This window comes from Penicillium samsonianum, assembly GCF_028829775.1.
Source record: "Penicillium samsonianum strain IBT 33392 chromosome Unknown utg000001l_segment0_segment0, whole genome shotgun sequence".
Lineage (NCBI taxonomy): Eukaryota > Fungi > Ascomycota > Eurotiomycetes > Eurotiales > Aspergillaceae > Penicillium > Penicillium samsonianum.
This window is the reverse complement of record NW_026643259.1, coordinates 2,437,261-2,459,038: the sequence shown is the minus strand read 5'-3', so window position 1 is coordinate 2,459,038 and position 21,778 is coordinate 2,437,261. Positions and strand designations below refer to the sequence as shown.

Here is a 21,778-nt window from a genome sequence, read left to right as displayed (position 1 = left end):
CGACTACACTCGTTGTCTGGCTATTTACTTGTGGAGGTATTTTTCAGGTTTGGGCTTGGTTTGAGTTGGTTTGAGTTGGAGAGGGGGGGCTCAGGTGAAACATTCGGTCCTCGGGGGTAGGTATGGAATTGGAAAATGGGGAAGATGATGATGGTGGATGCATGGCTTAAATTCGGGCTTGCTTTTGACGCTGTTGGCCGGTGCTTTTGATGCTACTGGTTGCTAGCGGCCAATCTTGTACGTATGAATCCCTACACTGCTGGGAATAGATGGATACCCATGTAGAAGGGTGGTATAGTATAGTAGTATAGGTTGTGGTAGTTTCGTTTCAGGTTTCAATCTCAATGCAGGAGCGTCGGTGGGGGGAGGGGCTTTCTTTCATCCTTGTTGTTCGGTCTCGGGGATAGCTCTTATTTCCACCGAGAATACATGGGTGTGAGTATGTTAGATTAAGGGTTCAGGAGGCATCTCGTATAGACTATAGGTATACAGCATGTGTAACCTAGGGATCATATACTCCACAGGCATCGATGCAGGGCTCGTTTGACTGTATGCCTACTTGATACACTAGTTTCCTCTTCCAGTCCACAGTGTGTGGAGCATGTAGAGGTAGCTTGAGCTAGGAGTTTGAGTATTAGTCCCAGCCATCTTTTCTCCTCTCGGGGTAGTTTTTTAGTTGACTGGGCAGTTCTACACTCTTAGTAGCTGCAGAAAGTAAGAAAGTAGCAAACGAAGCTTAGGTTGAATTCAATGAAATATGAAGTTTGAGGTATCCGGGGTAAATCAAAGCAAACGCCCGATCAACGGAGCCCTGCTCGAACGAAAACAAAGGTAAGAGGTGGGAAAATGGCAGTGTCGCATAGCTGGCTAGTTTGATGCTAGCCATAAACAACCAAATCAGGTTTCAGTAGTCTTCATCCGAGTCTACGTGTCCACGGTAGCGAGACATGTACCCAGTCCCGCCATCCTCGCTCGCTGAATCATCAAAGTCAAAGTCGTCGTTGTCGTCGTCCGACGACGCTTCTTCATCTGGGTAATCGTTGGCTGGGTGGTTTTCGGCTGTGGTCGAAGAGGGTCAGCGAAAGTCTATGGGTTGGGGATGAAGAGGGCAAAAGAAGGGAATGAATCACATACCATTAGAGTCCGCATCCTCACTATCCCACTCCTCCTCGTCATTTTCAACAAAATCATCCCAGTACTCCTCGTCCTCGGCCGTGATGACAATGACACCGACTCCAGGCTGAGGCTTAGCGATATCCTTTTGCTGCTGGTCGGACTCATATTCGGCGAGCGGGTTCTTCAGCATCTCAGCTTCCGATAGCGGACGCCGGACGTAAACGTCGTAGACATAGTCGCCTTCGTCATCCTCCTCCACAGCCTGTTCAATTTGCTCCGAAGTCTGCGGTGTTGTAGGTGCGACTCTCGGTTCCTTGGGTTGACGGGGCTGGTGTTTCAACGGGGGCTTAGGAGCTGCGCTGAAAGCAGGCTGTAAAGATGCAGGCGGGGGAGGGGCCGGTTTCCCCGCGAGGGGATCAAAGTCCATGGCATGGTCTTGGTTAGCCTGTTGCTCAAGCTCCAGCGCGACCTGCTCGAGATCATGGGCTAGGCGTTCAGACTCCTGATCCCAGCTCCTCTGTTGTGTCTGGGCGGATTTCTCCAAGGTATCGGACAGATGCTGCTTCGCAGCTGAGATAGCACCCTTGCGCTCCTCGCGCCACCGTTTCTCGGCCTGGTTAACGACAGGTCGTTTGCGTGGTTTAACTGGTGACGGGGGTGTGGTGTCGGTGTCCTGGACAAGTTCCTTAGGCTTTAACGAGAGAGACTGTGCCTCCGCCACCAGATCCGAGACCATGGATGCCTTGCGCGAGTGCGCATTCCGCTGCAGCTGCTCGACCAGCACGGCCACACCAGGCGCAGGACCACCAGCGCGTCGCTTCTGGATTCCCCCGGGGGAACTTCTTAGGGAGTCGAGATTTGAGCGCGAGATCTGGAAGCGGCGCAGGGCCTGCGCGCGGCTGGAGGATGTCTCCATAGATGCCGGGCTGCTGTCACGCACTGCGGGTTGGTGGGGGACATTAGAGCTAGCCGCAGGGCCGGGCTGCAGGTCAGTGAAAGGAGAAGGGCCCCCGTAAACAGCACGCCTATGCTTTTCTTCTGCTTCTTTGCGGACAGCTGCAATGCGCTGCGCTTCACGGAATTCTGCTCCCGGTGAGGTGGCCCGTACCCTGGGCACGCCCATCGAGGACGCTGGCGCGCGCCGATTTACATGAAGGCTGCTTACTGAGCGCGGGCTGCGCAGAAGCCGCTGCACGGCTGGCGTTGCTGGTGGGCTTGGAGATGCATCTCCACTCCCGCTCTCGCTGGCTTTCAGAGTGACTCTGTGGAAGACGAAGTCGGTAAAGCGCCGCTTGGTTTGGTGGAGTGCGGATTGAATGACTGTGGAGTAGGTTAGTGTCTGTTGTCAATGTGTCGGTCGAAGTTTCATCTTCAGGGGCAACCATTTCCATGGTATTATGTATCTCTTTAAAGGGGTCTAGATCGCGGGGCAAAAAAACAAGGGAATTGTTCTCGTACATAGGGTCTCGACGGGCTCCTCCTCGCGCCGACGCTTGATATTGATTTGCTCTGGTGGAAGCGCCATGGTGCAAAGTTGGCGCAGATTTTGCGATGGCTTGCTTGGGGTTGTGGAGGAGAGATGAATGGATGAAGCGGTTTGAAGCATCCAATTTGATGTGTCCGATCTTTACCCGATTTGGTGTTGGCAATCACGTGATCTGAATATTGTAGATGTCAATGGCAGATGCATGAGAGCAAAATGAGCGAATACAAATCAAAACTAAGAGATTGGCTGTATCTACATGTAATATGGATTAAATATAACAATACAATGTAGAGTTTGGGTAACCTGAGTATCTACATATGCAGTTCCAACCTTGCAAGGTTAGTTTAAGATGATATCAGAAACGCTACAATTGAGACATCAATACGATGACTTTTCAGATGTCTCCGAATATATAGAACAAGACATGTGACCTGGCGCATCATTTTCATGTGTAAAATCTGCCCGATTCTATTATAGATGGATGATCATTTACATTTCTAACTAATGTTTCAAGTTTGTTGGGTAGATGGCCATTTTTCTGCTAGAATAAAAGCCAATAGGACCAAAGTCCCAAGTGGTCGCTATGCACTGCGATAATCGCCGCCACGACTCGTCCTTCTCCATGGTCATCATACAGTGAAACATGCGGCGTGCTCACAGCCCCGAAGCAAAATAAAGAGATAGAAAAGTCAAAGATAAAAAGAAGGAAGAGACTCAAGGCCAGCTAGCAATACAAGGTGGTAAAAGAAGGGAAGATGGCATGAAAAGGATTAATAGGGGAATAGAAAAATCATTGCGAACGGAATATGTCCGGACGAAGGAAGGGGGAAATCCAAAAAAGCCAAAAAGTAAAGAAAAGACAAGGGTTGAAAGTGAATGGCAAAGAGTCAGAAGTTAGAAAAAGAAGAGATTATGACCAATACAAGAAACGAATCAGATCAAAGTGGGGGGAGGAAAGACATGACAATCAAGAAGGGACTATATGTAAGAAGAGAGAATAATGTGGCATTAGGTTCACCGAGGACAATGAGTCAAGGTTGCATCCTTCGGAGCGTGCGCAGATAAAATTATTTGGCTCCGATCTCCTCTTCAGCCCAGCCGGGTAGCGAGTTTTCGTTTTGAATAGCCAGGCCAAATCCTGAGTGGTTCAGTCCACCGAGAGCAGAGAAGCTGGAGAAGCTGCTCTGAGGCTGGTGGGCCGCACCTGCGCGAGAGTGGCTGGGTTGGCCAGAGACGGGTCCGAAGGGCTCCTGGGAGAATGAGGGCAAGCTGACAGCTCGTGAGTGCGAAGCACGGGGCACGCTAAGGCTGCTGGTGCTTGCGTGGTGACCGTGTCCCGACCCATTTGCCACACTCAGGTAGCTGTTGGAGGACTTGTGCTGGTGCATAGGCGGGTCCATGTGTCCATTTGACATGTCGCCGTTGCTGACGCCGTTGTACAGCGACTGCTGTGACTGGGACTGTGCCTGTAAGCTAGAGAGAGCCATAGGGTCGTTGAGATGGTTCTCCTGATCCTGTGCCTGATGAGCTGACATCTGGTTCAGGTACATGGTCAGCGGATTGCTCGAGCCGACATTCAGAACCCCAGAGGGAGAGGTCACGTTCTGCAGCGGGTGGCGGTGCTGTCCATTTTGAGATCCGGTGGATCCTGATGCCGGGGAAAGGGCAGGGCGAGTCGGGCTGGACTGGGAGCCGGACTGGCTGAGGTTCTGCTGGAATCCGTTGAGAACGGATGGTGGTGACTGGCCTTCCATGCCGGCTCCGTTGCGGTTCTGCTGTCCATTCTGGTTGTTTCCGGCTTGACGCGGTGGGTTTCCGCAGCGGTCCTTGCCAAAGTTGATCTTGAATCGCCGGTAGTCCTCCCGATTGCGCATTCCCTCAATAGCCTTGATGGCATTGGCGATATTCGTGAAGTTGACAAAGGCGCAGCTCTTCTCGCGCAGTGTGTTCACCAACTCGATCTCACCGTACTCCGAGAAGTCCTGGCGAAGGCGTTCCTCTGTCCAGGCCTCGTCCAAGTTACCAACATAGACATTGCGTGATGCACCGCCGCTGACTGCTAACGCAATGGCGGGCGGGAGAGGGCCGGAGTGTTTGCCCCATCCAATCTTCAGGCGTCGGTTATGGATCATCAGCCCCTGCAGATTGCTCAGGGCGTAGAAAGAGGCGGCGGAGGTGGGATCGATGAATGTGACGAAGCAAATGTGCTTATCTGGGATGTATCGAACATGGTGCAGCAAGCCTCCGCGGACGACATTGCAGATCTCTTCAATAGTAGTTTCGGGGTGGATGTTTCCAAGGTAAATAGTGCGGTTGCCGAGATTGTTAACACCGCCCGCTGTCGTTGCCACGGCGGCCGCGGCAACAGACTGCTGCGCAAGCGCATTAGAAATCAGATCACGATCCGCGGTGTTCAGCACGTGCGCATATCCAGGTGCGATTCCAAGGAACTGGGCAGCATTTTGCTGCTGAGTCTTGGACACATAAGCACAACGGTCCTTGCCGTAGAACACCCGCTTCGGCGCTTGCCATTGCTGCTCCTGGGGGAGCTGGGTGACAGCCTTCATGGCATTACTGATCGACAGGAAATGGACGAATCCAATCGCCTTCTCCTTGACGATCTTGACGGTATCAATGGGCCCAAATTTGCCCAGATCCTCCCGTAGGTCATCCTCGGATGTTTCCTCGGGCAAATTTCCAAGATAAACGTTACGCGACGCGCCCGACTGTTGAACAGCCAGGGCGACTGAGGTGGGGACCTGTGAAGGCTTGCCCCAACCGACCTTGATATCATTTCCCTTGATTGCCAACTTCTTCAAGATGGCATCTGAATGGAAATGAGTGGCAGAGCTGCTATCCAAAAAGGAGATGAAAGCGCAATTCTTATCAGGGAGCAGGCGAACCGACTCAATTTGACCGCTACGCACGTGGTTCAAAATTTCCTCGGCAGATGTTTCAGCCGGGATGTTTCCAAGATACACGGTGCGGCTGGTCCCTGACAGCATGCCCGGGGCCACGGAAGCTTGGGGGCTGCCGAGAGCCGCATTGCCCATACCCCCAAGACCATTAATCGGCGATTGAGGACCGCCCATCATTTGGGAGGCACCCATGCCGTCAGGTGACATCATTCCATACAATCCGTGGTTCTGCATTCCTTGCGTTGGGCTGTGCATATGGTTCTGGTTGTTTTGGACGTGCCCATTGCCATTGGCCTGTGGGAAGCCACCGAAATTGGCAAATTGAGGCGATGCAAAAGCTGAGGGAGTTCCTGGTTGGAAAGGACTGCCTACCAGCAGCTGGGAGGGGAGCAGGGGGTGTAGTTCATATCGAAGCCGGATGCCATATCGGAGTGTTGGCCGGCGGCAGTGTTTATAGAGGGGATATTGGCGCGACGAGTATTCCGGTCCGAGAATCCTTGGATAGGGTTGGGGTGGTTGTTGTTGTAAGCTCCGTGGGAAAAGCCAGTGTCACCGTTCAGCGCGTATTTAGACCCGGGAGGGATTAGACGCGAATTATTCGGGATGCTCGATACATCCGAGGCTTGCATGGCGAGATAAATCCAACACTTGTCCTAAGACAAGAACCTAGCCTTAGTCGGGGATAAGAGGCCCTGACTACCAGACTGAGAGGCTCTGAGGGGGAGAAAAGGGAAAAAAAAAAATAAAGGGAGGATTATCAGATCACCATTCAGGAGATGTCTCCACAGCCAAGAGCACAGGGAAAAATAGGGAGGATTCGGGTGGAGAAAGAATAATGTCACCAAACAAAAGATGAAGCTCTTTCAAATGGAGACGTGTCTAAACGGAAGTTCAAAAGTCAATTGGAATGTTTCAATCAGGGTGAAATTGGGGAATGGGGATGGAGACAAACCTGTCCTTTTTTGGGGTCTCTTTTAGAGAATGCCACTGATATATATGTCAATCCCCCATGCAGAACAAGTATATCCAACTTCCTGAGGACGAAAGAGAAGGAGAATCCAAGTCAAAGACTACAAACAGAAGTCATTAGCTTAAAGAGGTTAGGAAATCCAAAAGGGAAAAATGACCTGAAGAAAAAAAAAAGGGGGTAAGACTGGGGGAAATTGGGGAAGAGTTTACAGTTGACAGGCTTGAACTAGTTCTTTTTTAATTAAAAAATAATCATTAAAAATAAAGAACCGATCGAACGAGAAACAGAAATAAAAAGGGTCAAAAAAGAGCGTGGAGAAAAGGAATGAAAGGCAAGGAAGTGAATCTAGGTAAGGTATGGAGAGGGAAAAAAAAACATTAAAAGGGGGAATAGGAGTGGGTTAAGGGGCCGGACTAACTTCAGTCTATATATTCTTGATACTGATTTATAGGAAGTTATATGCAGTTGTCCTCAATTGGATTGTACATTGATATTGAATATAAAAGAATAAAGAACATAATATATAAAAATCAAATATAAAGAATACAACATAGAAACTTGGGTTTCCCCAAACTTCGACTTCCCGTGGCTCCTGCAGAACTGGATCAGGACCCAATCTCATTACCCCTGACATGTTCATGAGATTATTACAACATATATTAATATAAATTGTATGGAGTACGGAGTACGAAGTGCTACCTAGGCGACCTCTTTCAAATAATGTTACTCTTCTTTTAATCTCCGTATATAGGCTCCGGGAAAACCGGGGGGGGGGGGGGGTTCTAGGTCCCGTGACCTCTTTTTATACATCTATCCATGACAACTGCAATATCCCGAACATGTCAGTCACTATGTCATTCCAAGGTTAGTACAGGCTCTGACTCAACTCGTGGATGAGTTTAAAATGCTGATCTACTTCAAATAATATATCCCTTGCTATACTACTCCGTATAGGCACAGATATACTGTACGTCTTGTGGGTGAGAGAGCAATATAATTATATAAATGAATAGATTCAAATCAGATTAGAATCCCATATTTAACATCGAATACTTGTGAATAAATCAGTCAGCCCTTCTAACCTTGGAAGGTTGGATCATAACCCCAAAAAGGTCACCCGAAAGATATCCGATATACAGTCCGATCAATGCCTCAGGCACCCGTGGGGAATCCCGCATCTATCGGAAATTTACCCCTCTACCGCAATGTGCGATTCCTCCCTTGGACAACTTGCAATTGGGAAGAGATAAGAGTTCCATTCTCTGCGTATCAGGTGAGTCTACTCCTCGTCACATTCTAATCTGTCCTGCCTGGATTCTTCCAGCCTTACGGTGTATGACTCACAGATTAGACCCTATATTAATTATTCCTCCCACAGAACTCTCCCGCATCTCGATCAATCAAATCCTTGGGCAAGGACTAGACCAAACGCCATGGCGTCTACCAACATCTACATCGACGAAGACGTCGGTAGAGACGAGTCCCCCGCCACCGGCACCGAGACCGCTCCCTACAAGACCCTCGTCCACGCCTACGTGGAACACCCCCCCACCACCGAAGGCATTCAGTACCTCACACGCAAGTCCCAGACCGACGCCGCCGGTGAGGATGTCGACCCCGCCGCGAAATTGGAGTGGAAGCCCGCCACCAAGTCGGCAATGAAGAAGGCCAACAACCTCTGGGAGCAGCGCAAGAAGAAGGCCGCCAAGGAACACGAATTGGCCATCCGCGAGAAGGCCGAGGCCGACAAGCGCCAGAAGGTCCTTGAGGATGCCAAGAAGGTCGTGATCAAGGAGAACACTTCGCTGCCCAAGCCCGTGCGCGTTCGTCTGGACGTCACTGACCCGGCCACCATCAAGCTGCGCACCACCGAGTCCGACGAGGCCGGCACCCGAGTTCGCGTTCTGGGCCGAGTTCACCGTGCCCGCGCCCAGAAGGATGTTGTTTTCATCACTCTCACCGACGGCTACGGGTACCTGCAGTGCGTCCTGACCGGCGACATGGTCAAGACCTACGACATCATGACCCTCACCCTCGAAACCTCCATGTCCATCCACGGTGAGATGCGCGCCGTGCCTCCCAAGCAGCACGCCCCCAACGACCGCGAGCTGCACGCCGACTTCTTCGAGATCATCGGCAAGGCCGCTGGTGACAAGGAGGCTATTACCACGCGTGTGGCGCCGGACGCCGACCCGCAGACTCTCTACGACAACCGCCACTTGGTTCTGCGCGGTGAGACCTCCTCCTCCGTCATGAAGGTGCGCGCCGCTACTCTGCGTGCTTTCCGCAAGACTTTCGAGGAGACCCGCATGCTGGAGGTGACCCCTCCCGCCATGGTGCAGACCCAGGTCGAGGGTGGCAGCACTTTGTTCGGATTCGACTACTACGGCGAGAACGCCTACCTGACACAGTCCTCGCAGCTGTACCTGGAGACATGTCTCCCCTCCCTGGGTGATGTGTACTGTGTGTGCCCGTCTTTCCGTGCCGAGAAGTCGTTGACCCGCCGCCACCTGTCGGAGTACACTCACATCGAAGCCGAGTTGGACTTCATCACCTTCACTGATCTGCTCGACCACCTCGAGGATGTTATCTGCCGCGTGATCGACTACACTCTGGCCGAGCCCGAGATCGCCGGATATATCAAGCAGCTCAACCCGGACTTTAAGCCCCCGTCCCGTCCCTTCCGCCGCATGAAGTACGACGATGCTATCCAGTGGCTGATCGAGCACGAAATCCCCAACGAGGAGGGCCAGCCCCACCAGTTCGGTGACGATATTGCCGAGGCTGCTGAGCGTCGCATGACCGATATCATCAACCAGCCCATCTTCCTGACTCACTTCCCCGCCAATATCAAGGCCTTCTACATGAAGAAGGATCCCGAGGACCGCCGTGTCACTGAGAGTGTCGACGTGCTCATGCCCGGTGTTGGCGAGATTGTCGGAGGTAGTATGAGAATGGACAACTGGGATGAGCTGATGGCCGCCTACAAGCACGAGAACATGGACCCCTCCCCCTACTACTGGTACACTGACCAGCGCAAGTAAGTTTTGATATCTCGCATTTGTTCCTAATTTTTTCTTATAGTCCATACTAACATCTGAACAATAGGTATGGTACCTCCCCTCACGGTGGCTACGGTCTCGGTCTCGAGCGTTTCTTGGCCTGGCTGTGCGCTCGTTATACCGTCCGTGACTGCTCATTGTACCCCCGGTACACTGGCCGTTGCACTCCTTAGATATGTTCAAACAAAAGTTATATGTAAGCATGATCACGATAGGGTACGGGAATGTGGCATGGGTGCTACAATGGACGAAGAATGAGATTTCCTTCAAAGATCAATTAGAAAGAATTCAGTTTTTATGTTACGTACCCAGGTACGGAGTATTCACGTAGATTTGGCTTGTCTCCTTGAAAACTCGGATATCGACGTAGACCTAACGTCCCAGCAAGATTGTTTAGACTGATGCCCACTGACACTATACATTCACTACAGCCCCGGACCACACCAAGTCCTGGATACTCTCATCTGAACCCGTATGTCCAATCTAGTCCACCCATGAGCAGTCTTCGACATATAGGATCTCCCGAATATAGTTTCCAACCCCAAGGATCCCAATCCCAAATCTCGAAACCTTTGCTGTTGCCGTTGCCGTTGCCGGTGAAACCCAGCCCAAGACCCTGGCACCTGGAATTCCCAAACCAACCAAAACGGAAGCATGCATGCGCACACAGCGTCAAAACCGAGTCCCGTCCGTACAGAGGTTTAGCTAGATTCAGAACACGGCTGTTCACGCGCGGCGTGACACGATCTGCCGTGCGTTCTGCGTCTCCATCGCCCCCTGACCGGTGAGATTTGGTGTTGGTGTTGGATTCGAGCTCTAGCTACAACAAACAGAGCCATCGATGGGATCCGGCCGTCTTGGTCTGGTGATGCTGGTCCGCTGCGAACCAGGTTGCGATCAGTAGGGAACGGGTATCGTCACGGCACGGCTGTGATCGAGGATGGGACATGGGTTTGTCGTCGTATAGAAAAACATCGGAATCGAGATCGAATTGGACGAAGTCTGGTCACGGTCACGGGGGATCGAATCAGCGTGATGTCATCCTACCGAGTTGTTTCGGGTCACGGGAAACCCTGTCACTGGTCCACCTCCTCTCATCATCTCGCACAGCCGACGATGGGAGATGGGTTAGTACGGGCTTTTCTTTCAAAAGAAATGAAAAGAGACTTGCAACTCTTGTGTCTAGGCAAGGGAGTGAGAGAAGAAGAGAGTCTCGGTCTCTCTCCGTCTACAAGAACAGAGACGGACAGTGCAAAGATGATCCCGAAGTCAATCGTGACCTGGGTTAGTACAGCCTCTTTTCAAAACAGACCAGCAAAGCTTTCCGGTATCACTAGCATAGCGTAAGAGAAAAGAGAAGCGTCTCCGTCTACAGGAAAAGAAGCGCTGCGCGCAAGGGTGATCCACTCTATCCTGTGCTTCCATTGCTCGAAACCGCACGGAGATAGAATCCGTGAGCCCACAGGGTTACCCATTCCACTCGGCCACTTTGAGAAACGCCCAAGCAGCCCTAGGTTCTGTTTCCAATGTCCAAGGGAGCAAGAATAGAACTGTGTTTGTCCCGTATTTTGGACAGTGTACCATCATATAGACGCGCGCAACATCGACGACGTACTTGTGTCCCCGTTTTCCTCTTTCCACGTTCTGACAACCGCAACTCGCCCCCATGGAGACAGATGCAGCTCAATCTCGGCACTGTCCCGCGTTGTTCAAAACGTCGACCTTGATGTTCGTATCATTTCTCAACCCTGTTCCGATGTTCTTTGCATCGTCCGGAGATGACGTTTCCCCCTGCACCGGTCGATGGGCTTTCATTGGGTTCCGCTCACTTTGGGTTAGTGGCTGCTGGCACTAAAAGTGTTGGCCGTATTTCACTTCTCATACCGGTGTTTGGTAAGGTATTTTCAACTTGACATGGGCATCTGAGGCATATAGCATGTTTCATGTCAACGAGATCACAGCTGTTGGCCCAGCACTGCCTCCTGTCGTTGGAACTGGGTACAAGTGCTTTTCTTTTCCCTTTTTCCCCTTTCTTGCTCTTTGAGTCGGACACACCGTCGTCAATCATTTTTCCTTTTCCTTTTTCAACAACCCTAATTAATACATACCCCGATAATACTTGTGACAAAACACAACCCACCATTCAAATCCCGGATGGCAAACTACCTCAGGAAAGAACATGTATGTGAAAAAAAAAGAAAAAAAGCGTGTGCTATATCGACTACCACTCGACTTGCAGCATTTAATTTGTTTTCTGCCTTTTCCAAGACCCAGGCAAAAGAAAAAAAGAAGGGCACTCTCATCTCATGATTGTTCTCCTAGAAGACATCAATATGCATGAATGGTGCACGATTATGCCAACAACCCCCAATTCGCTGGGCCACACTCCAAGGCACAAAAAGTGCTAACAATTGCGGAAACCCACGAACCACAGCGCAGGTTCTCATTGTAAGGTCAAAAGCAGAAGAGAGCGACATCATATCTCGTCCTGGACGCGTTGAAGGGCGACGTGGATCTGCTCGTTCGACGCCCCAGAGCGAATAAGCAAGACGAGCTGAGCAACAGCATCGCTATGAGCGTCGCGCATGACGGTGACCAAGTCTTCCAGGAACTTGCGGTAGTAATTCAAGTCGAGTTCCTGCTGGCGGATCTGCTGGCGGCGCTGAGATAAGTCGCTGGCGAGTTCGCTGTTCAGGCTGGTGGGGGGTCACGAGATCTCAGCTTCCGATCATTTAAGCATTGCCGGAAGGGGTTTTGTTTACGGGGATGAGGAAGATGTGTTCGGGGGAGAGAAACAGTGGAAGGTAAGAGAGAATGGAGGAGAAAGTCTTTTGCAATTTGGGGCTGATCGGGAACGACGACTACTCACCCTGCTACATTCTCGTGTGCCGACACGGTCTGATGGTCTCCGTTGCGGTCTCCTGGGCCTCCTTGGCCGTTTGTGGAGGTCGCTGGGGTGCGGCCTGACATCTTGTGTTTGGACTGGGTGAGGTGTGCTGTCAGGGGGGTTCTGTTCTTATGTGGGAAGAGTGTTGGGGATGGTTTGGGGCTATCGTTGCTCGAAGCTGATCATATGAGGGTTCCTGGTATTCGCCTGTGTCTACCTATAGAATATCACAACATTTGTAGCAGTTAGTAACCGGACTACTGGCATTTTGGGGGAGAAATGGACAGATTCTAATGGAAGAATGGGGAAAACGTTTAAGAGGGTGAAGTATGAATATTGACAAGGTATGAGGGGTTGGGGGGCACAGAGCGGTCGGCCATACGTTTTTATAGACAAGTGTCACCCAGCTGGGAAGAAGATAGCCTCATACATAGAATTCGTAGAAAGGTTCGGAGATGGGATTTGATGAAACTCGAGAGGTCAAAGAGAGAAAGGCGGGACCTTTTAAAAAAGAAGGTACTTGAGGGGATGCAGGTTGCCTCCAACGACAACAGGACGAGAAATAGAAGTCCTATACTTCATAGGGCTCTCAGGCCTTGGATTAACGTTGGTAATTTCGGAATTTCGGGATTTCGTTCAGAATAAAAAAGAGCCCAAAAAAAAGAATTGCATCGTTGTTCAATTGTTCATTGTTTAAGACCTTGAAATCTGCCGGAAAAAATTGCCAGCCAATCGTCGTGCTTTTCTCTCCATGGGGATGGATCGTTCAAGTATATTTGGGCCAGCCTCAGCTCATGCTTTTCTATTATTTTTTTCCCCCAAGGCTTTTCGGCTTTGAGCTTTGATTCTGGTCTGTTGGTTTTGCCGGAAAAATCGATGAGAAGTTGAGGGCTCTGGATTTGTCTTTTGTATTCGGATTTGCCGAGATCACGCTCCTCGTTTCCAAAGAGGCGAAAGACATTCCTTCTTGCATTTGCATCCGTGGCGACTTTTGGCTCTCTGCCCAAGGTAGTTTGTTTGTGGAGAGTGGTGTAGCGGCAATGATTTGCACACTTCCGTTCCACTGTTCCAATCGAGACAGGAGCCAATTGGGATGGCTAGGACTCTCGGGTGGACTCGAACTCGCGGTAAGCCAGCTGACTTCAAGTGTCTTTAGTGAAGATGGAATCCGACCCTCTATCTCGATGACCCGTTCAAACGCGTGGATCTTTTAGTATCCCTCGAAGCTGAAGCTGTGAATACTGGACAATCTGGAGAAACGTTGTCTCGTCAAGTCGCAACCCGAACGGGTTTCTTGGGCATCCCTGGGACCGGGTTCTGTCTTCTTTCACGCGAAGGAAAACACATTGAAGAGGTATAGTTCTCTCTGTCTTGTCTGGGATTCACCTGGCTTTCGTAGAAACTGCGTGCTGACTCGCTCTTTCCGTTTAGGACACCCTTTGTTAGCGCCCATTCCGTTTCTCCACGGGACTGGATTCAAGCTCCCTTTTCCCTCTCCTTCTTGTCTGTCGACAATCGAACCATCCATATCCACACTGTATACATTGTCGTATACTCGACCGCACCTATAAAGTTGAGCGCGGTTGGCTCTTCTCGTCAGACATCGATTCCATGATCCCGAAGATTTCGTTCCCGATCCCACGACCCCCGAAGGCTTTGAAAAGGATCACACCTTGAATGTCTTGTGGGACTGTCTAGGCATCGGTTACTGGCCGTTTAAAGAATAACAGGGGCTATAAGTGTTCCCATGACCTGGCTGTCCAGTTATGGGGATTATGGACGCGGCTGGATGGGAGGGCCGATTCACCAACACTCCATGATATTACCCAGTGTGGTAGTGTCTGGGTGCTGGACTGAATCACAATTGGGGGTGTGACATGTAACCAACATTTGATGCGGAGTCTGGCATTGGTTTGGGTATATGGACCAACCCAACCCAACCCCTGGCTCTTATATGCTTCTGTACGAGTGTGGTGTGGCATCTGTCCTTTATACCAACACTTTTCGGTTATTGGCCATAGAGAACAGGTCGTTGGTGCCGCGGAATTGCGTGTCTCGAGTCTGATAGACCACCCCAACTATTCTGTCATCACCTCAAGGGTATTTATGGGCCATGTCCGGGCCATGTGGGCTTGATAAAGGCGTTTCGTGGAACGGGAACAGGGATGGGAACGGGAACGAAAGTAAGTGACTGGTAGTGCAGTATGGGCCATGGGCACCGTTACCAAACTATTCTTTGTGGACGTTGTCGTGGGTCGTCTTTGCGCATCAGTGATGCAGTGTATGTGGCTCCATGTCGGTTCAGGGCAAGGGACACGATGTCCGTTGATCTTGCAAGCTATCGAAAAGTCCGTCTCTGAAGGCCGTCTTCGGGTCGGATGTCAACTTGAGCACAGGGTCTCACGGTCTGTGCTGTCACAGAGCACAGAACGCCGTGATCAGCTGAGCTAGACACAATAAGGGGAGCGTCGATCGGTGATTCGGGGCGGTTTCATCTGGGCCATGTTGAAGATTGCGTTGGTGTTGTTGGGCTTTCGACGGGGGTTCGTGATGGACATTGACGTTGGCTTTGTTCACGGTTTCATAGGCATCCAGAAAACAGGCAAAACAGGCAACGCTGTCATCATCCGCTGCAGCTTCTGGGTGACATCCGATCTGTCCGAGTCAGTCATTACATAGCACGGTCGGTAACCTTGGAAGTTGCCCCATTTGGTCAGCTCGGTGCATGACCGAGGCAGTCTCTTCCTGTGGTCGTTTGTCCATCAATGTGAGGCTTCCTAATCGGTGATGGTGATCTATCATGGCAGGGTAGGTATGAGATTTGAGCGAGAAGCAGGTGCGAGTCACCCACTTCGAAGCCAAGATCGATTGGGTTTGACACCTTCGACCTAACTTGGAAGTAAGGACCCCTGTCCCCAAGTGATGCCAGACATTTTCCAGGGACAACCTCATCTCGAGAGTTTACCTCGAGACTTTCCAGTTGTCATTTCTCCTTGGCAGGACACACGCAGCTATCATAAGGAAGGTCCAAGGTGTGCAGTTTCCTTTCCCGGGGAAGGAAGACAAGGGAAAGCCCTATCACTCACCCCGTCCAATTGGATCCACTCATGATGAGGAAAATAGTTCCTGGCGAGGTTATTGGGGGGCTCCACCGGCGCCAACATTGAAATACGCAATAAGCGTCAGACTTGCGTTCTACAATGTGCACTGAAGTCCAACGAAGAATTTCGAATCCGGACTGCGCTCCGCCAATATACGAAGATGTTAGCAGTCGTTGGAAATTCTCGTGGATGTGAAGCATCGAGAGAATGCCCTGTCATCGGGTCGGACGGATCTTCTTCAGGGTCCATATCTCACTACTGACCACCAATGCAGTCGCTGAAACCAGTACTAACAACAGAATATAGAGCAAAGCTTTGATATTGCTCTTGATATTGCTCTTGGTAAGGGACCCGTTACTGCCATGTACAGTCGAACCTCTAAAGAATTGTACGGCGGTCAGTCCTTTTTATGGGGATCCATGCGTCAGTGGCTCCAAATGTTCTTAAGTCCAGCCACCCGTGGACTCAAGTGGCAACCTGCTAAAGCAGAGTTGGTCTAACTGTCTCTTTGCATGTACCTAGGTACGGTGTTTTCATTTGTAGATGATTTGTTGTTACTCGGGTCATCCACGGCTCGAGGGGAAGTACATTTCCCAGGTCCGACTTAGCAGATCCCCTATTGTTCACAAAACACAGAGGGGACATATTCCAACTCAGAGCCTAATCTACGTACATGGATATTAGTGAGGGGGACATCGAGAGCGAGTCAGTGGCTCGTAATACCCATGAGCTAGCTTTCCAACCTCAGCCTCTCAGAGCATCAATCCGAGCTTTTCCCGAGCCTGCCCAGGTGCTGGTAGCCTTACGTAAGAACTCTACGTGAACATGACAGATGCCCTGTTTCCACGGCAGGGTGCAGATGACCTTGAGATTCGACATTGGTTCTAAGTTCCAAGGTTTGTTGTCCCATGGACATGAATAACCGTACATACGATCTGAACGTTCCAAGGTTGCTCTTATAACACGCGATGACCTCGATACATCGCCTGAGGCAGTAAATGTGTTTCTCTTTATAATATCTCCAGGGGCTGCATGGATGTGGACTTTATTTTCAACATACAGCGTACAATGTATATTATATCAATATTCACACGCGCGGCTTAATCCCAGTAACACTAATCAAGGCAGACCAGAATCCCAGCTGTCCTCTTTATCAATCCACTTCCGCGAATGTTGGTATGCAGACATGATGAGCCAAGCTCATACCTCTCGCCAGGTCAGAATCAAACGCAACAATAGCAGTTGACTGCCAGCAGCTAGACAGAACCAATGGACTAGTTACTCAATTCGAGAATCTTACCCCAACTAATTCATACACAGTGTCATATAAGAGTTATGTTGTGCATGCCAATGTATACAAATGCCACATTCCACAACCACCCAAAAATGCCACCAACACAACACCTAAAAACAACCCTCCATTCCTAATGTACGCGTGAAATACTAATAGCTAGCTCTGATCCCGCGCGCTGATTGCACCTCCGCATCCGACAAACACGACCATCTCAACAACCAGCGACGACCAACGACGACCAGCCGCCATCTATACACATCAAAACAGAGAAAAATAAAATAAAAACGGCAACAGCAAAAGCAAAGAAAACCGAAAGTCCAATTTAAACATGCATCTTTCCCCCCTCCTCCTCCTGAGCGCGACTCTCGCTTCAGCGCAATACGGCCCAGGCCCAGAGGAACTAGAATACCTCAAAAACATCAACGAAGGCTCAAACAACAACCAGAACCAGGACGAGAACTACAACCACAACTACAACGGAAATGCCGAGTACGACGGTCCCTACGAGCACTATCAAAACACCGCCGCGAGCCCTTACACCCCAATCCAAGCCCCAGCCTCATCGCCATCTCCTCTGATCCACAGCACATTCGTGGTGCGCCCTTCTCAAGCACCCGTTGCCCAGGCCCAGGCCCCGGCCCCTGGATACGCTTACAACCACCCAAGCCCGGATGTCTCTGAACCGTCTGCTGCACACCGGGACCAGCAGACTCCCGCTCCTCACCGCGAAGAAGCATCTCGATCCGCACCCAAAGACCAGTCCAAATCCCATGGATCGTCTCGACACTACGGACCCTCCTTCGATACAGCCAACCACAAACCCCCCGGCGGAACAACTGGCAACGTAGCTCCGGTCGACCCGCTGAAACCTGGTTCGAAGGTTGCGCCTCCTCCCCTCTTCCCGAACAAGAATTACGGAAAGGATGAGGGGAATGCGTTCTGTATGGGGGAGTGCTTTAAGCATGAGAGTGATGCGAAGTGTGGGGAGCCTTATGTGAGTTTTTCTTTCCTTTTTTTTTTTTTTCTTTTCACTTTTCCTGCATGTTATATAGATATATATCTTGACTATGTGGTATCCGTGCATATATATATGGGGTTGCTAACGCTTTTTTATTCCAGGCTATGGCTATCTATAAGCCGGCTAAGGGGTGCTATACGTGCTGCTTTACTTCTGATTTCTAGGGATTTGGTATAGATATTGGGTTTATTGGTTTGTGGGAGATGGGTATGAGTTTATTTGGTGTCTTTATTCTTCATAGGACAGATGAGATATCTCTCGAAGGTTTCAGGGTGTTTCTCATCCATTGTTTCGATTCTTACTTGTGCTTCTTTGTTGGGGTGTTCTTGATCAATATTTTAGTGTTGTCCGCCTTTCTTAGAAGTCATTTATTTCTTTTTGTTATGTTTTGTTCATCAGACTGAAGTAAGAGTAGTCTGAGGTGGGAAGTTTCATCGGCAGACTGAGGTTGACTTGTAGCCCTAACTTCAGCCACTGACCTATCAGCCTGGATTCAACTATGTAAATTGTACATGCATACAATATCTACATGTAGCTGAATACATAGTTAAGTACAACGGATAAGCACCCTAGATCTGTTAGTAGGTGTATCCACAAATAAACAAGCTTGAATTAAAGAACTAAACTAACATTGCTTAATTTATTGAATTCCGGTGGAGAGGTAGACGTTGAAAATAATTCCATAAGGTTCATTTGATCTAGATACCAGAGATATCCGCATTAAGAAATCTATATTCGCTGTGATAGATAGTAGGGAATAAAATAAAGAGCAAAATCCATCAGATCATATCATTTTCGACGCTGAAGAGCCACAGCTCGCTCGGACCCAGAATTCAAAGAAAAGAAGAAAAGAGAACAGCCACGGGGGGCAGAAATAAACCGAAACGAAACAAAGTCAAAAAGGAGCAAAGATGAGCTCATCTCATTTCATGAGACAGCAAACAGCCCCATTGTACTTCGTTCAATTCAGTTCTTCACGCAAGTCTCAGCGGGCCGGCCGCCAATACCCCGCGCCATGCAGATAGGAGCAGAGCGTTTCTCATACAAGCCACCTTCCCACACAGTACTGCTAGCAGGGAAGATCGAGCCACTGTCCGAGACACCGATGGGGCCGAGATCCTCATGCGCAGACGCGATGTGCGGGACGACCAGCTCGACGCCCTTGGTCACACTCGTACCGGAAAAGTACGGGTTGTGGCGCGGGGGCAGCGGACGCTGAGCCTCGTACATGCTGCCCAGGTAGTCGGAGGCGGTGCTGCTGAAGGACGAGGCCACGGTGGATGGGGTGTTCATCAAGCTGGGCACGTGACTGTGGCTGTGTGCCACATCTCCGACCAGGGCGGGAAGGCTGGAGCTGCTGCGTTGGACGGCAGGCCGGGAGAGCATGGGCTCGCCGCTGCCGCGGTGGAACTGGGAGAGATAGTTCCATGCCTCGGAGGATGCCAGGGATGAGGCGCTGCGCACTAATACGGGCTTCCATTCGGTGGGGTCGAGATCTGACTTGGCATCATGCACGTGGCTGGGTATCCGCATGGCAGGGATTGAGTGGCTTGGCACCCTGGTTGGGGTCATTGGGGCCACGATTGTGCGTGGAGAGAGAGGGGGAGATGCGGGTGGTGTAGTAGTGGAAGACATTGAGGACATAGATGGTAATGATGCTGAGAGTGGTTTGCAGGAGTCTTTGCGGCGGCAACTATATAGATGAAAGGAAATGATAAGTATTCGAGTGCCAAGATAATGATGCAGGTCCCAAACAAAGAATTGAGAATTGGGAGAAGGGAGGGAGAGGAGAGAATATCAATGGCTCTAAATATAGGCCGAGGGGAATTTGTCACATACCTTTCGCTACAATATAACAAAGTGTTGTTGGGGACAGTAATCTGGTTCTCACACATGGCGCTGGAATTGGGTCAGCTTTATGTTGAAGAAAAGACCGGTGTATGGAACACAAATGACGGCAACAGGCATGTGAGGGAAATAATCCCTGCAGGATACAGAGATAAGAGCTTTGGGTCGATCACATACCAAAAGTTCAAGAAGCTGGCCATGTCAAATTCAGTATCGTCCGAAGACGTAGACGGTTTGCTCGCTCCCCTTTGTCCCGAGCCCAATTTAGAGATTATGACGTTGGCACCGGATGTCCCTCGTCGATGTAAAGCTGGACGAGTAGACTTGGACTTGGAGACATGAGGAGAGGAAGGGGAGCGACGGTGAAAGGGGGCTGTTTGAGTCATGGGTGGCGGTGAAGGCTTTCAAATGCCTCACTATCTTATCAAGAAGATTCTATCGCCGAGACTGGAGCAAGTGTGGAGCACAAGGGCCCCTGGGGGAAGCACAGACTGAGGGATTTGTGGTCGAAAGTATTGATTCCAACTGGAATGTGCCGAGTTGGTGCAATTGGGAATACAAATGTTTTTTTTTTGAGAAAATGGAAAACACCGGAGTATGTATATTGAGAAACGTGGGGTGAAGAGTAGAAATGCTGATAAGGTAGTGTTAGCATCTGACAAGGACATTGATCTCCCGAGGTCGGGATGCAACAAGGAAGGCTATCTTTAGCCTGTGAGTGGGGAGAGATAAGGGGGGATATAGATAAGGCGTGACATACCAAAGGTTGTCTATACGAAGAGAAGTCTATAAAGTTGCAAAAATACCTGAGACTGAGTAGAAGAAGAGGAATGGGTGACACAGAAAGAATTAATAAAAAAAAAAGAGGGGAATGAAGTGGAATATATAAATATACAAAAGTGGGAAAAAGCCCTGAAGAGAAGGGAAGAAAGGAAAACGTGCTGTTGCGGTAGGATGAGACGATCATGTCTAGACTTTTTGAACTAGAACCCTTGGAGCCAAGTACCTGATAAGTCACTTCCGACCGCCTCCGACAGCAAATTTAAGCTAAAAAGTACTTCCAGGGTACTTCTCGGGTACTCCCAGGGTACTTGCCCCCCTTCGACACGCAATCCCCGATCTAGACCAGCGCTGAGTCACTTGTGACGAGCCCTGGAGCCCTTCAGGGCTACCTATAATTAGCCGGCGATATTTTTGTAAATGGACCTTTCTCTGGTGTTGTCATTGTCATTGCCTTGTACCACTTATTCACTTCATTAGGTACATATCTACATTTTCTCAGTTTCCAGACCTCTGAAACGCACAGATGTAGACTTCCAAGTATATGCATGCAGTAGCGCAGGGACCATATCTCCGGAGGGGGTCGGATCTGGCGTGATCGGTAGATTGACACCATTCTTGGCAATCCAGTATCTACAACTTAATACCTGTATACATTTTGCATGTGTACAACATACCATATACCATGGAAGAAACTACATTCTAAATGACGCCATAAATGCCTCGACGAGTTCAAGGATTTCATATAAACAGAACCAGATGGTGTGAACTGGTGGATATGAATACATCATCGCCCACATATCTTTATTTTTACATACAACATAGGTTTGTACGAAATGGTTAAAATACTACATACCTAGGTAGTAACAGAATAACTGCCGGCTACGGCGATAATAAAAATGGATCGATGAGGAATCGAGAATCTCGGCGGGGTTAGTATATGAAGTGCCACACACACAGACACACACATTGACACGTCTACCTATGACAAGTGTTGCAGGGCCTCGTCAGAAGGGGGGCAGATGTGGGACTATCATTCCAGGCCAGAGTCAAGTGCTAATCGTCGATCTTCCGTGTTTCGTGTTTCGGGTCTATGGGGAAAACCGGGGCTTTGTTTCGAGAACGATTGGAAGATATTTTCTTTACTGTTTACATCAGAAGATAACTTGCCCATTTGGCGTTTGTTTATGATCTTTTTTCCTTCCCGTTTGCTTTCCGCCGGGTACCGATTTGGTTCCTTGGATCGGCCAGATCGGGGTATAAATATCACAGGACGAACTTGGATTGATTTTTTTTTT

General features: G+C 49.9%; 9 protein-coding genes across 9 annotated transcripts; 4 read left to right on the top strand and 5 right to left on the bottom strand.

Annotated features, from left to right (window-relative positions):
• Positions 1 to 904: 904 nt before the first annotated feature.
• On the bottom strand, positions 905 to 2,641 carry N7471_000954 (Iwr1 domain-containing protein; the record flags this gene model as incomplete). Its single annotated transcript, XM_057273675.1, has 3 exons — positions 905 to 1,059; positions 1,135 to 2,436; positions 2,575 to 2,641. 3 exons carry the CDS (start codon positions 2,639 to 2,641, stop codon positions 905 to 907), a joined length of 1,524 nt encoding a protein of 507 aa, XP_057141854.1.
• A 1,028-nt stretch (positions 2,642 to 3,669) lies between these two features.
• Positions 3,670 to 5,775, bottom strand: N7471_000953 (putative differentiation regulator (Nrd1); the record flags this gene model as incomplete). The annotated part of the gene is made up of 1 exon (XM_057273674.1): positions 3,670 to 5,775. One exon carries the CDS (start codon positions 5,773 to 5,775, stop codon positions 3,670 to 3,672), a length of 2,106 nt encoding a protein of 701 aa, XP_057141853.1.
• Positions 5,776 to 5,888: 113 nt separating this feature from the next.
• Positions 5,889 to 6,149, bottom strand: N7471_000952 (uncharacterized protein; the record flags this gene model as incomplete). The annotated part of the gene is made up of 1 exon (XM_057273673.1): positions 5,889 to 6,149. One exon carries the CDS (start codon positions 6,147 to 6,149, stop codon positions 5,889 to 5,891), a length of 261 nt encoding a protein of 86 aa, XP_057141852.1.
• A 1,192-nt stretch (positions 6,150 to 7,341) lies between these two features.
• N7471_000951 (uncharacterized protein) lies at positions 7,342 to 7,913 on the top strand (the record flags this gene model as incomplete). Its single annotated transcript, XM_057273672.1, has 3 exons — positions 7,342 to 7,354; positions 7,630 to 7,763; positions 7,869 to 7,913. 3 exons carry the CDS (start codon positions 7,342 to 7,344, stop codon positions 7,911 to 7,913), a joined length of 192 nt encoding a protein of 63 aa, XP_057141851.1.
• Positions 7,914 to 7,923: 10 nt separating this feature from the next.
• N7471_000950 (asparagine--tRNA ligase DED81) lies at positions 7,924 to 9,725 on the top strand (the record flags this gene model as incomplete). Its single annotated transcript, XM_057273671.1, has 2 exons — positions 7,924 to 9,530; positions 9,599 to 9,725. 2 exons carry the CDS (start codon positions 7,924 to 7,926, stop codon positions 9,723 to 9,725), a joined length of 1,734 nt encoding a protein of 577 aa, XP_057141850.1.
• A 2,303-nt stretch (positions 9,726 to 12,028) lies between these two features.
• On the bottom strand, positions 12,029 to 12,522 carry N7471_000949 (uncharacterized protein; the record flags this gene model as incomplete). Its single annotated transcript, XM_057273670.1, has 2 exons — positions 12,029 to 12,248; positions 12,422 to 12,522. The coding sequence occupies 2 exons, from the start codon at positions 12,520 to 12,522 to the stop codon at positions 12,029 to 12,031; spliced, it is 321 nt and encodes a 106-aa protein (XP_057141849.1).
• Positions 12,523 to 14,552: 2,030 nt separating this feature from the next.
• Positions 14,553 to 14,890, top strand: N7471_000948 (uncharacterized protein; the record flags this gene model as incomplete). Its single annotated transcript, XM_057273669.1, has 2 exons — positions 14,553 to 14,622; positions 14,643 to 14,890. The coding sequence occupies 2 exons, from the start codon at positions 14,553 to 14,555 to the stop codon at positions 14,888 to 14,890; spliced, it is 318 nt and encodes a 105-aa protein (XP_057141848.1).
• Positions 14,891 to 17,162: 2,272 nt separating this feature from the next.
• On the top strand, positions 17,163 to 18,016 carry N7471_000947 (uncharacterized protein; the record flags this gene model as incomplete). The annotated part of the gene is made up of 2 exons (XM_057273668.1): positions 17,163 to 17,828; positions 17,954 to 18,016. The coding sequence occupies 2 exons, from the start codon at positions 17,163 to 17,165 to the stop codon at positions 18,014 to 18,016; spliced, it is 729 nt and encodes a 242-aa protein (XP_057141847.1).
• A 351-nt stretch (positions 18,017 to 18,367) lies between these two features.
• Positions 18,368 to 20,577, bottom strand: N7471_000946 (uncharacterized protein). The gene is made up of 5 exons (XM_057273667.1): positions 20,461 to 20,577; positions 19,878 to 20,334; positions 19,692 to 19,751; positions 18,483 to 19,545; positions 18,368 to 18,421 (listed from the first exon to the last, which is right to left on the bottom strand). The coding sequence occupies exons 2-4, from the start codon at positions 20,084 to 20,086 to the stop codon at positions 18,819 to 18,821; spliced, it is 996 nt and encodes a 331-aa protein (XP_057141846.1). The 5' UTR covers positions 20,087 to 20,334; positions 20,461 to 20,577; the 3' UTR covers positions 18,368 to 18,421; positions 18,483 to 18,818.
• Positions 20,578 to 21,778: the final 1,201 nt, after the last annotated feature.